This window comes from Ochotona princeps, chromosome 5 (genome assembly GCF_030435755.1).
Source record: "Ochotona princeps isolate mOchPri1 chromosome 5, mOchPri1.hap1, whole genome shotgun sequence".
Lineage (NCBI taxonomy): Eukaryota > Metazoa > Chordata > Mammalia > Lagomorpha > Ochotonidae > Ochotona > Ochotona princeps.
In genome coordinates this window covers 48,498,731-48,513,484 of record NC_080836.1, presented here as the reverse complement: position 1 = coordinate 48,513,484, position 14,754 = coordinate 48,498,731, and the positions used below count along the sequence as shown (strand labels likewise).

At 41.0% G+C, this 14,754-nt stretch overlaps 1 protein-coding gene across 3 annotated transcripts in view; it reads left to right on the top strand.

Moving 5' to 3' along the window:
- Window positions 1-14,754, top strand: part of STK39 (serine/threonine kinase 39) — a 310,521-nt gene that overhangs the window by 195,617 nt on the left and 100,150 nt on the right. For all 3 annotated transcript variants that reach the window (XM_058664585.1, XM_058664586.1, XM_058664587.1), the window contains 2 exons: window positions 1,439-1,501; window positions 3,182-3,249. In XM_058664585.1, coding sequence (XP_058520568.1) covers window positions 1,439-1,501; window positions 3,182-3,249 — 131 coding nt within the window. The remainder of the gene's footprint in view (window positions 1-1,438; window positions 1,502-3,181; window positions 3,250-14,754) is intronic.

The window sequence follows — 14,754 nt, the reverse complement described above, 5'->3', positions numbered from 1 at the left end:
GAGTTACTGAGAGAAGGGGACAGAAAGAGAGAGAGAGAGATCTTCCACTGTGTTTCACTCTTGAGATGGCTGCAATAGCCATAGTCGGGCTGGTCTGACAACAGGAGCCAGGAGCTTATTCTGGGTTTCCATGTGGCTGCAGTCCTTAGATCCTCCCTTGCTGCCTTCCCAGGCCATGAGCAGGGAGCTGGATCAGAAGTGGAGCTACCGGGGCTCAAACTTGTGCTCGTATGGGATGTTGGCACAGTAGGCAGAGGCTTAGCATACTGTGTCATAGCACAGGCCCTGAATAATTTCTTTAAAGATTTATTTTATTTTTATTGAAAAGGTGGATATACATACAGAGAGGAGGAGAGACAGAGAGGAAATTCTTCTGTCCAATGATTCACTCCCCAAGTGAGCGCAACGGCCAGTGCCATGCCGATCTGAAGCCAGGATCCAGGAACTTCCTTCAGGTCTCCCACACTGGTACAGGGTCCCAAGGCTTTGGGCCGTTCTCAACTGCTTTCCCAGGCCACAAGCAGGGAGCTAGATGGGAAGTGGAGCTGCCAGGATTAGAACTGGCACCCATATGGGATCCTGGTGCGTTCAAGGCGAGGACTTTAGCCGCTAGGCCACTGCGCCGAGCCCTAGGCCCTGAATATTTTTAATATTACAGTATTATTCAGACATTTTGTAGTGAACACCAAAAACTCATCACTGGACTCTAGCATTGTTGTACTCCTTTATCACAGATGTTTCCATTTCTTCACCCATTTGTTTACCATTATGATACATTAGAAAGTAAAAGGCAGATATCAGTACACTTCCCTCTGTCAGTTTGGTGCTAGCATAGTCATTTTTGAAGGAGCACAGAGAATAAGAATATTATACTTTCAAACTTTGGATGTTGTCAGTATTATGATGATGATGATGATGATGGAATTAATGGTAAGTTCAGAATCAGGAGATCCTTTTCTTTTATTCCCACTACTGTTTCTCTTTGAACTTTTTGTCATTTGAGAGTTCGGAAAACTAGGGCCTCAGGCAGAAAAAATCTGGGTATCCCACTGGGGTGTGTTTTTTTCAAGAACAATATTCTTGTAAAAACTCAATAACTTTTCCTTGTGTTTGGAAATGCAACAAGTAGTTGTTTAAAGTAATGATTAAAGGGCTTTACTAAAACTAACATCCTTTCATTTAAAGTCTATTAACTTTATATGGACTTCTGCAAGCCAGGAAAAAATGGTCCAAGGACACCTATCTGTTACCAAGTTTAAATGATCAAATAAGCCAACCCATTTTTGCCACATTACCCTAGTGGTTCCCTAAAAGTGTAACAAACCTCCAGGGATCCTGTTGAAGATGCAGATTCTCTAGTATCTCCATGAAATTGTGAGCCCTGTCTGTGTGTGGCCCCAGGAGTCTTCATGTGTGTCCCGGATGACTCTCTTAACAGATGGCAGTGAACGCCGCTGGCATTCCCGAGCAGATCCAGTCCCTCTCCATGCACGACTCTCAGGTATGTGCCTCTGCAGAGAGATCTTTGGGAAAACCCAGCACTTCAGAAAGACATAGCATCTCAAGGGATTACGTCTAAATCCAGGTGCATGAGCATTACCTTTTTAAAGAGCTATGAAAGAGAAGAGTGCCTTGCTTAGCAGGAATTGATAGATCTGGGAGCGAGGATGGATGATCAGACTGCTTATGAAATTGCTGATATTGTGGAAAATAAGCCAAGCCAAAAAACTGGCTTGCTGTTTTTTTAGATTCTACTCAGAAAACATTGTAGTTAGTTGATATTTTTCTTTCCCTTGTTCTTGGTCTGATTTCTATAACCTCTTTTCAGCATCCTTTTATCATTGAATTTTATGAACGAATCAACCTTACAACTTGCTTTGTAAAAATAGCAGTCCAGTGACTCTGAAATATATTTGTAATGGCCTATAAGGAAGTTGTAGAAGATGGGTGTTGTGAATTATGTTGGGTTTGAATGAAAGATATTGAACCTTCCAGGGAAGAACTATGGACCTGAAGCCGTAGTGTGGGCTCACATTCCACTGTGTGTAGTTACCATGTAAGCCCTGTGGCTCCCAGATGATTAGACCAAATATCATCAACTGAAAGATAACAATGTTTTTTGTGAACACAGATGCTCCATGTAAATTCCTTTCTACTGGACCTGACCTGTTTTTTAAAAAAGCAGCTGGGTAAATAAGCAGAAGGATGGGATTTCATTGTTGCAGGAAGCCCGTTAAGGTCAGACAACCCTTGCTTTGGGCCAGACTTTGTAGAGGAGGAAGAAAGTCCTGCAGAGGTTAGGTGGATCATTCCAGGTCACATCACTGGTTAGGAGCTGAATTAGAACTCAGTTTCAATCTTTATGCTGTGTCAATTATTCAGTAAGAGACTTTAGATGAATTGTAGTGCTTAGCTGACTGGTAAAAGAGAAATCTAGAGTAATAGTGGGTCGAAAGTAATGAGAGTAAAGGAAACGGGAAAAGATACCAGGAAAATGATTATCATATGTAACACAGTTTTTAGCTGGTGTTCAACTCTCATGTGTATGAATTAAGTCCTTCCAGAAACCATTGAAATAGATTTTGTTCTCATTTTGGAAATGGAAAAAAATAGGTTCAGCCAGTGGCTTAGCCAGGTTTCCATAGCTGGTCAGGGACAAGCAAACTCTTGACCTTAGAGTTCTCATTTTTCCTGTCCCAGCAAACTCTACTCAGGTCCAGGGACTCGTCATAGGATAGAAACATGAAGTAAAGCATTTGTTAATGATAATCTGTCTTCAGAGGAATGGGCTACAGGAGAGAAAGGCAGGAAAGAACAATGCCTAGTCTACTGGGTTCCACCTCCCTCTACCCACACCTGGGTCTTCTGCAAGACCAGTGATTTCTTAATGAGGGTGTATTGGTCCTTCTTTGGACAGCAGCTCCCACCAGTTGTTTCTAGCATTCATCTTGCAGCAGACTTACTACATTGACTTCCACGTTCACAGTGGTGATGGGACTTGGGCCTCGTCCCCACCTCCGTACTGCAAAGTTCTATAGCCCAAAAGGACTCAGAGGCATGAAGGGTAGATTTTGAAATTTCCAGAAAGAACAAGATGCATGCATCATGATCTATTGCAGTTTTATTTTTTCCTTTGCCACATAAAGTTGACAACCCTATTGTTGTCTTGTTTTCTTTAAAGGGCAAACCCAACGGTAGCGAAGACTACAGAGAAGCTTCCTGTGCCGTGAACCTCGTCTTAAGATTAAGGTAAAGAATACCGCTGGTTCTCTTGTAGGACAGGACTCTGGCTGCCTTCTCATACTATTAGCATCCAATGACGTGGTTCGCTTTTTGGATTTTCCTAAACAACTGGCATGTGCTGTGTTCCCAGGACTAATTGAGGTCTTCTAAATGCTTGCTAAGGAAGTAGAAGAGCACAGAGAGGCATCTGAGCCTGTCTGCAGGCTCAGTGTACCCTTCATTAACTTTTCCTCTCTTGTCTTTTCTTAGTTTCCCCCACTTTTTATTCCCCTTTCCTTTTTTTACAATGTAAGATCTCAGTACGAGATTTTTAATGAGTTTCTTTCACACAACAGCAGCCAGTCTCTGACCGAAATAAACCAGGCGTGCCCTACACATTGCCTGTTTAGAACATTGTTCAGTGGTGCATCTGAGAAGAAATGACACACTTATTTTGAAAGAACCCTCACTCTTCCAGGATATGGAGAGCATTTGGTGCCTGATAGAATGGTCCTTGTCTGTAGTCCAGCGAATGCAGTGAATGAAAGTAATCTGTATATAAAGAATATTTTCCTTTCGCATTAAAAGTCCAGCTTTGAATATATTCCTTACTGAGAATTTGGTTATTCCAAGAGAAATTCCTAAGCCTAGCTGTAAACGGTAGAATTTACAAGGTAACTCAGAACACTCTCATATTTTTTTGAGGTATTTCAGAACAAGTTACTAACACATGTATTTTCTTCCTGGAAATTGACAAATAAAGCCTGTGGCTAATGGACCCGTTCAGAGCTGTGGCTGTACAAACAGGTTCATCTTCAGGATTGGTTTCCAGCCCCTCTACATTGTTGTAGTCTCAGGACAGATCGTCCATCATCATAATCGTCCCTTAATTTCTGATGGTCATTTACATTCTGTAGTGTTTGCACACATGTATCTGGGGAACTTAAAAACACCCTTTGGTGCAATTCAAAGTTGATTTCCCAGCCAAGAAGTGAAATTATGATTTAACTCTTTTTCCCTTATTTTAAAGCTCAGATTATCATGCACAAATAGGGAATTCGGTGAACACCAATGGAGAAATAGCCCATTCCCTTTTTGTTTGATGTTGGAACTGGGCACATGTTTCATTTGTGTTTCACTTGTTCAATTATTCATTCCTTCGGTCAGCCAGTATTTATGGGAGGCTACTCTGTGCCAAGAGCTCCGCAGGCTGTGTGTCAGGGGCAGTTGTGACCATGAAGTTGCTGTCCGACTCACTGAATATGCAGTGGTGGAAGTGACCTTTAGAGTCCAGTAGTCCAATCTCCTACTTGACTCATGCAGGCAACACTTCATTAGTATTCCTACTGGTTGATCTCCTAGCCTGTGTTTGCTTCAGTTCATTTTCTTCCCTCCATGATCACATCTTTGATACTGACAAGCTTTAATTATTAGATAGCTCCTGCTGAAAATTCAGCCACTCTTTCTGTCTTGGGTTTTTGTAGGTTCCACCTTTGCCCTTTAGACCAGTCTTTGACTCTGCATGAAAGTCTTTCAGAAAATGCACAGAAATATGTATTGCTTGGCTGTTAGTACAGATAGTGTTTTGTTCTAAGTACCAGAACAGTATAAAACAGATTTCTTTCCCCATTTTTGAGAGCCATTTCTCTGTTGTAAGGTTTGTTCTCTTTTCCTGTGACATAAACCGCCAAGTACCTTTGGTCTTGTTTCTCCTAACATGGCTTCCACATTAGCCTTGCAAGCCGGGGTTTTGCCATTTCTTAACAAACTGTGTTTGCTTTTCTTATTTTTCCTCCCCATAAGCCTATGTCATGAGTTTGTGGCTTAGATCATTACTTCATCAAGATGCTCTGTGAAGGAAGAATCCCATGGTCAAATAAATGAAGCAATACACAGTGTTCACCTGTCTGTACACAGATACACTCACACACACATAAATGCTCGCACACACACACACACACACACACACACACACACCTTTTTGGAAAATTACAGGAAACATTTTACATATAAAATATATCAGCCTCTCAATGTAGTCCGTTTGCAGACTGAAATACAACAATAATGGTAAGAGTATGTGACTCTTCTTCTTCTTTTTTTGTTTTGCAGTTTTGCATTCTAAATTTCTCCTACATTAGCCCAGATTTTCATTGCCCCTTGAAATACCCATGCATGTTGTTAGCACATTCGGCATGGCTCAGTCATTAGACAAAACACCTAATTTTGTGTTTTGCTGGTTGAAGAGCTACCAAGCCCAATCCCAAACTGCAACTTGTGTTTTAAAACTGTAGGAACAATGTATTATTTATCATTATAATAATAATTAACCTATTGGTTTGTGCTGATTTCTTGCTCACCATGTAGTTCAATCATGGCCATCAATGTGTCATATTAGCTGCACTTTTTAGATAGATGTCATTTGCCAATCTGATAAACCTTTCTTTTCTTTTTTGTTTAAGATTTTCTTTTGGAAAGTTAGATTTACAGAGAAAAGGAGAGACAGAGATAAAGACCTTCATTTCCTTGGTTCAATCCCAAGGTGGTGGTCACAATGACCGAAGCTGAGCCAATCCAAAGTCAGGAGCTTCTTCTGAATCTCCCACAGGGTCCCAAGCCTTTGGACCATCCTCAACTGCTTTCCCATGCTGCAAGCAGAGAGCTGTAAGGGAAGTGTTGCAGCCTGGGTATGAACCAGCGCCCATATGGGGTTACAGCATGTGCAAGGCGAGGACTTTAGCCACTAGGCTATTTCACTGAGCCCTCAACCTTTCTAAAAAAATTTTTTTTGGAAAGGAAAATTTACAGAGAAAGGGAGAGAGATCTTCCATCTACTGGTTCACCCAAATGGTCACAGTGGTCTGAACTGAGCCAATTTGAAGCCAGAAATTTCTTCCAGATTTCCCATGTGGGTTCAGGGGTCAAAGGACTTGACATTGAGCAATAAGCAGGGAGCTGGATAGTAAGTTGAGTAACCAGAACACAAACTGGTGCTCATATGTGATGGCTGCACTGTAGCAGAGGAATATCCTGTTGTAACACTGTTCCTACTCCATGATAAAGCTTTCTTTTTATCTTTATCCAGAAAATTGATGAATATGGAGTGGGAGAAAAAAGTTTTATTTTCTACAAAATGCCCATTTTCTAAATGACTTTTCATAATTTAACTAGCATAATTTGACACAAAAAGATCTGTCTGCAGCCTCTTATTCATTAAAAATTTATTAACAATAATTTGGGTATTTATGTTCTATGATGTGATATTTCAATACAAGAATTTGGTGAGTACTGATCAAAATGGGATAGTCAGCAGTTCCCCTTCTTGAATGTTACTTAATGGTTGGAAGCTTAGAGCATCTGTCTTCCATTTGTTCATATCAATATAGTAGGATATTGTGAGTGATATTCTTTTTTAAAAAAGATTTATTTGTTTTTATTGGAAGACATATATGAGAGGAGGAGAGACAGAGAGCAAGATCCTCCATCTGATGGTTCACTCCCTAAGTGGCCACAATGGCTGGAGCTGAGCCAATCTGAAGCCAAGAGCCAGGAGCTTCTTCCAGGTGTCCCACGCGGGTACAGGGTTCCAAGGCTTTGGTCCATCCTTGACTGCTTTCCCAGAGCACAAGGAGGGAGCTGGATGGGAAGTGGGGGCTGCTGGCATTAGAACCGGTGCCCATATGGGATCCTGGTGCGTTCAAGGCGAGGACTTTTAACCACTACACTGTCACGCCGGGCCCTAGTCTTTCAACTTTGTTATTTAACACTAGGAACTTACTCCTTTTGATATAGCTCTGATTTGATACGTATTAACCAAATCCCGTCACTCCCACCTCCTTCAGCTTCCGGTAATCACATTTCTATGTTCAGATCTTTGTCTCAACTTTCATATATAAAAGAAAACATAAGTATTTGTCTTTCTGTGCCTGGGTTGTTTCACTTAACTTGATATCTTCTGATTTGTTCCACTCATCTTTACTACAGGTGACAAGGTTTCATTCTTTTTAAAATAGTATCCTATTATGTGGTCTGACCGTATGTGCTTTATCTGTTCATCTGACAGTGGACACCATGATTGATTCTGTATATTGCCTATTATAAACAGTATCGTAATAAATGTAGAGGAGCAGGTACCTCTTTGATACAGTGGTTTCATGTCATTCAGATATATACACACCAAGTTGAAGGATTGCTGGATATATGACGAGTCTCTTTCTAGTGTTTGCAGAAGTCTTCTAGAGCCAACACTGTGGAGTAGCAAGCTAAGGCATTTGGCCCTAACATCACATATTGGCACCAGTTCTAGTCCTGGCTTCTCCACTTCTGTTACAGCTCCCTGATGATGGCCTGGGAGAACAGCATAGACTGGGCCAAATCCTTGGGCTCATGCACCCATGTGGAGGATCTGCAAGAAGCCCCTGGCTCCCAGCTTCAGACCCACCCAGCTATGACCGTTGCAGTCATTCGGGGAGTGAAGCAGTAGGAGAAATTCTGTCTCTTGTTCTTTTGCTCTTGCCTTCCCTTCCTTCCTTCCTCCCTCTCCTTTCTCTGTAACTCTAGCTTTTATATAAAAAGTAAACAAGCTTTTTTAAAAAAGAAAAATGCTATTTTCTATAGTGAATGTACTAATTTGCCACTGACAGTGTAAAAGAATTCCCCTCCTTCATTTTAAAGGTTTATTATTTTTTTATTGGAAAGTCAGACGTATAGAAAGAAAGATTTTTCATCTGCTGGCTCACTCTTCAATTGGCTGCAATGGCTGGAGCTGAGCCAATCTGAAGCCAGGAGTGAGGAGCTTCTTCCAGGTCTCCCAGGCAGGTGCCAGGTCCCAAGGAGCCTTTGGCCCATCTTCAACTGCCTTCTCAGGCCATAAGCAGGGAACTGGATGAGAAGTGAGGCAGCTGGGACATGAACCAATGCCTATGTGTTACCCCAGCACATGCAAGGCGAGGACTTTTGCTACTAGTTCACCATGCCAGGCCTAAGAATTTCCGCCCTTTCTCTATCCTCAGCAGCAGTTGTTATTTTTCTGTCTTTGCTAATAGCTATTCCTTCTAACAGAATTGAGATGATTTCTCATTGTAGTTTAATTTACACTTCCCTAATGGCAAGTGACATTGACCATATTTCAGTGTAGTTGTTAGTTTGTAATTCTTTTGATACATGGGTGTTAAGATCCTTTGACCATTTATTTACTATTATTATTATTATTATTATTGTATTTATTTTTATCCTTAAGGTTTTTTAAATATTATTGTTTTATGGTACAGTTCCACAGGCTCTGGGATTTCATAGCAGGGGTTTCCCAGTTCCCCTCTCCCCTGTATTGGTTTCCCCTCTAGTATTACATGGGTATTCCTTCGTGAACAGTTATAATTCTATCATTCTGTTCTTGAAGTATTTCCCAACATTGTAGGCATGGACAGTGTCAGAAAGTTCTGTATTCTACTGTCAGGATATTTCTAACTGTTTCTCTGGAAGTCATCTTTGATCTGGATGCAGAGAGACATGCTGTGTTAAAACTATATCTCCACATCTGAACGTGTCAGTCTCTGCCACACTTCTATTATACATCCCTTTAAATACAGAGCCAGAAAACACAATCCACAACAGAGAGAAAAACAATTTTCATCAACATGAAGTTAAACAACATGCTACAGAATTACCCATATGCCTTTGACCATTTCTTGAGTTTTTTAGTCCCTAACATATTCTGAATATTAATGGTTGTTGAATAATTAGCTTGTAAATATTTTCTCCCAGTCTGACAGGTGTCTCTTCACTGTATTGTTTTCTTTACTGTGCAGAGGCTTCTAAGCTTGATTTGAGCCCATTTATCTAGTTGCCTTTGCTGTTTGTGTTTTAGCGGATTTTACTCAAAATAACTGCCTACCCTGATTCTTGATATATTTCCCCCATGTTTTTCTTCTAGTGTTTTCATCAGTTCAGGTCTTAAATTTTTGTCATTGATCCATATTGAATTTTTGTATGTGGTACGAGAAGGGATCTGATTTCATTCTACATTTGTGTATCTTGTTTTACCAGCAGCATTGATTGAAGAGATTATTCCTTTCCCAATTTATGTTTCATCAAAAATCAGTTAGCTGTTTATATGTGGGTTAATTGGGGGTCCTGTGTTCTTTTCCCTAGATCCATGTGTTAGCTTCAGTGTCTGTATACTATGTTGTAGACTGTGGTTTTACTTTGAAATCAGGTATTATGATGCTTCTAGCTTTTTGCCCCCAAGGTTACATTGACTTGTGGATCTTTTGTGGTTCCAAATGAGTTATAAGCTTTGTTTTATTTCTTCAAAGAATGTACTTCATGCTTTGGTAAGAATCATATTAAATCTGTAGATTGCTTTGGATAGTATGGACATTTTAATGATATTGATTCTTCCAATCTGTGCCCACTGAATGTCTTTCCATATTTTGTGTTCTTCCTGATTTCTTTCCTCAGTGTTTTATAATTTTCATTCTAATGAAATTTCACATCTTTGGGTAAGTTTGTTTCTGTATAATTTTTAAGCTATTATAGGTGAGTTTTTTTGTTGATTTCACTTTCAACATGGTCACTATTGGTATCCAGATAGCCTACTGTTTTTTGTGGGGTTTTTTTTTTGTTTTGGCATAAGTACCAATGTTATTGTTTGATTTTAGGTAGAAAGAGAGAGAGAGCTTGAAAGAGAGAGAGCTTTCACCTGTTGGTTCACATTTCAAAAAGTTCAATGGTTGAAGCTAGGTGAGGTGGAAGCTGGGAGCCTGGAACTCCATCCATACTACCTTAAATGCAGCCAGAATGTGGCAATGTGCAAGTCAAACTTCACAGAGCTTCTGGGCACCAAGAAGGAAGGCAGGTTGGGGCCATGAACTGTCCTGAGCCCAAGCCACCAGGGAGCATGGACTCCAACAAACCCTACCTGACAAGAGTTCAGTCTTGGGGCTCAAGAAGGGGCCATTTCCAATCACCCAAGGGAATTTTGATACAGGCATACCAAGCAGGCATATACACTCACACACACTAGTTTATGTCTTTTGTAACCCTTCATCTTATTGATATGATTTATTAATTGTAATAATTGCTTTGGTGGAGTATTTAGTTTTTCTGTGTACACTACAGAGAAGTGTTTTTACTTCCTCCTTTCCAGTTGTGTTGCCCTTTCTTTTCTTTTTTTTTTCTCTTCCAAACGCTCTTGCTAATACTGTCAATACTGCATTGACTAAACATGGTGAAAGTGCACATTCATCCATCTCTTGCTCCAGATCTGAAGGAAAACTCTTTTAGCTCTTTTCCACAGCCTTTTGATTCCCAACTAACTATACAGAAGAATATCACAAAGGAATGCCCTAAATGTTTTGCTGACATTCAGAAATACCACTATAACAGCAGTTTCCTGAATCTGCTTACCTGCACTTTAAATATTAGAGATGAATGTTAGCATGACTTACATGTCTAATTGCTAGTGTCTTATTGGACTGTCATGAGAGATATCATAGACTTGTTGGCTGACACAGCTGACATTTGAACAGGCTGGAAAGCTCAGATCTTGGTGTCATCGTATTGCTCTGGTCTTGAAGCTGGCTGTCTTCTCACTGTATCCTCACTTGGTGACGAGAGAAAGACCACCCTCTGATGCATCTTGGACTTGCTCATTGGGACCTCAACTACAGAACCTTCCCAAAGGTCCCAGATGTAAATACCATCAGTTTGGGAATTTTTAAAATTTATAAATCTCTCTCAAAAGGTATTGTTAAACTCACCACAGTCAGAGGTAGGTTATTTTTATACTTCAGTTTAAGTAATAACCTTTGAAGGTTAAATGTTACATTGTATTATGTATTTGTGATCACCCCTGGCTATAATAAATGTAAATAGTAAGCACATACATTCATCCCATAAATATTTATTGAGATTTTATTAACTGCATTGGCATTACTCTAGGTGCTGTGATATGGTAATAAAAAAAAGGAGAGACTTTTTTTTCTGTCTGTTTCACCAAGGACTTTAGCCAAGGAGAAAAATTCAAATATTCCATTTCATATATAGTATGTGAGAATACTCTAAAGCTGTGAAAAAAAATTTTTTAAAAGATTTACTTATTTTTATTACAAAGTCAGATATACAGAGAGGAGGAGAGACAGAGAGGAAGATCTTCCGTCTGATGATTCACTCCCCAAGTGAGCGCAATGGCAGGTTCTGTGCCGATCCAAAGCCAGGAACCAGGAACCTCTTCCGGGTCTCCCACGCGGGTGCAGGGTCCCAAAGCATTGGGCCGTCCTCAACTGCTTTCCCAGGCCACAAGCAGGGAGCTGGATGGGAAGGGGAGCTGCCGGGATTAGAACCAGCGCCCATATGGGATCCCGGTGTGTTCAAGGCAAGGACTTTAGCCGCTAGGCACAGCGCTGGGCCCTGTGAAAAATTTTAGAATGAAAAGATAGGTTATTTTGGAACAGAAATTTTGGAAATGTCTGCTTAAGTCTCTTCATGGTATGCATTGTTTATGAACCTTTTGAAGACTCCTCTCATGTCTGAATTCCAAAAATTTTTGTGCAGGAGCAGGTATTTGACCCAGTAGTTAAAAAACACCTATATCCCGTAACTGTCTGAATTCCAGTCCTGGTTTTCTCTCATTCATGCATCTTAACTGATGCAACAAACATCCACCTACTTTTGCCAACATAGATAAAGTCAGAGAGATCTTTATTCCAGCCACTGCTCTGCACACAGCCCCCAGAAAGCATGACTCCATGTCTCTATTCCAAGAGCTGAGTCTTTCTGTGAGAGATCTTTTACATGGTTAAAGCAGTCTTACCTTGGGTCATCTCTCTCGTGACAAGTTCAGAATCAATTTATTTGGGATGTTAATCACATCTGCAAAATTCCTTCATCTTTGCCAAGCAAGGTAGTCACAAAAGTGACCTCACGTCACACTTACAGGTCTATACAGTCTCAGGAAGGGAGGGTGTTGAAGGGTGTGCACACCAGGGAATGAGAACATTGGAACCATCTCAGCATTCTGCATACCAACGAACTCCTGTCTAACCAAAGATGTGTTTGGACCCCTGAAGGAGGTAAGGAACTAAGTCACCTGGAAAAGCCACCAGCAGTTGCAGAGGTTCTAAGCAGGAAGCTTGTCCTGAATCACCACAAGAGCAGTCAGGAAGCAGTGTCAGCAAGGTGGTGGTAGATGGAGTCAGAGAATTAGCCGGGACCAAGTCACCTGCATAGTTCAAGTTAAAGACTGAATCTCAGTGTCAGAGAATGGGAGAACCACCAGAGACTTGTGAGCAGAAAAGTGCTATCATTTGAGTGAAAATTCGCAAAGAGCATGGTAATTGCTTGCGGCTAGTAGAGCCTAGAGGGACAGAGAGGGTGGTTCCTGGGACCCTCTGACCTGGAGATTGCAGTGATGCAGTAATGATGTCACTTGGTCCATAATGGAGCCTACTGATGGTAAAGAGCAATGGCTGAATTCTGGGTTGCAGAGAAAGATGAAAAATTGCTCAAGGATTTGTCCAAAAGATTAGAGCGACTGTTTCCCAAAATAAAGAAGACAGTTGGAGATAGCAGGTCTTGGATAGATTAAGAAGAGTTCAGTCTCATACTAGTTAAGTTTGCATTGTCTATGAAGTATGTATGTGAGGATGTCAAATTCATGTTTGAATAATTTCAGAAACGCCTGGGCTGGAGAGAGATTTGAGAAGTTACCGGTTCGTACAGCACTGGGTGCTCTGAAAGTGGATGAGTCATCTAGGGGCATGAGTGAAGGTGGAGAAAAGACATGAGCTCATCCGTTTTCACTTGGAATGACAATCAGCAGGTTAAGATGAAAAGGTTGGTGGAGTAGAGGGGTGGTCCTGTAAGCTGAACAGGAAAAGGTGTTTTGAGAAAGGAGTGAAGAGTTGCCTTCAGTGCCATCAGCAGATCATGCACAGTAATAAAGAAGTGAGGTCACTATTTTATTTGGCTAAATGAAGCGGTTTTTTGACCTTAGAAAGAACTGTTTGTATAGAGTGATTGGCGCAGAAAGCCTGAATGAAGTGAGTTCTTGGGTAGTATGGAAAGAGACCATGGATAGATGACATGTTAGTATACAGAATTCTTACAGGAAATTCTTTAAACAGGGAGACAAAATACGAAACAATAGTCCAATGAGATTTGGGGATAAAATGTATTTTTCCAAAGTATGCTTATTGGTAATGGAGATGATCCAAAAGAAGTGGAAAAGCTCAATAAAAGAGGGAGTACAGCAAGATTAAAGTCTGCAAATGGGTTAGCAGAGGTGATACCCAAGCATCTATGGAGCTGTCAATCTCAGAAAGATGGAGAGGTCATCTGTTTGACCAGTGTGGCCACCAGAAGGGAAAGCAGATAGAGGAGAGAGGTAGAAATGCAAGCGGGTTAGTAGATTTGGGAGTGCAGTGGCAGGAGTATCAAAGTTCTTTTGTGTGTGTGTGGTTTGTTTTTCTGTTTTCTCAGTAAAAGTAATGAGTATCATCCACAGAGATTGAGAAAGAGAAGTGTGGTGTTAAAGTTTTGACAAGAGAGGAGAGTGAATGTGGAGAGTCATTTTATTCGTGAAATGTGCTTGGATTAACAGCCTACACCGGGCCCGGCAGCGTGGCCTAGCGGCTAAAGTCCTCGCCTTGAAAGCCCCGGGATCCCATAGGGGCGCCGGTTCTAATCCCGGCAGCTCCACTTCCCATCCAGCTCCCTGCTTGTGGCCTGGGAAAGCAGTTGAGGACGGCCCAATGCATTGGGACCCTGCACCCGCGTGGGAGACCCGGAAGAGGTTCCAGGTTCCCGGCTTCGGATTGGCGCATACCGGTCCGTTGCGGCTCACTTGGGGAGTGAATCATCGGACGGAAGATCTTCCTCTCTGTCTCTCCTCTGTATATATCTGGCTGTAATAAAATGAATAAATCTTAAAAAAAAAAAAAAAAAAACCAGCCTACACCAAGGGATCACTTGAAGTTATGATTGTGAACTTTAAGGGCTTATGGAATGGACGTTTTCCTAATATCCCAGGATGTGAATCTCTAGGGGCATGCATGATTATTATTGGAACTGAAACACAACATTTTAAAAAATCATGGAGGATTATGGAGTGTGCATGGGCCCAGGTTTAGAAACACTGCGTAAGTAATAAATAAATGCAAGAATAAATAAACGCACGTAATAAATAAATGCAAGAATTGCATTAGGATATCTCTCGCATGCAGGGCTTCAGCCCCCTGCCCTCTCATAGGGTCAGCTTCATTCTTTTAAGGTTCCTGAAGCTACAAGATCTTTGAATATCAAAAGCCCACCATCTCATGTTGACCCCTGTCATGTAACATCCTTTTAGCCCACTTCCCATTGAAAATTTACTCAAGACCATTTATACATTCTCCATGCTCAGCTCTCTCCTAAATCAGAAAGAATGGTTATTTATGACCATGGTATGTCACATTTAGAAAAACAAAGAGTTATTTATTTTTATTGCAAAGTCAGATATATGAGAGGAGCAGAGGCAGAGAGGAAGAGCTTTTGTGT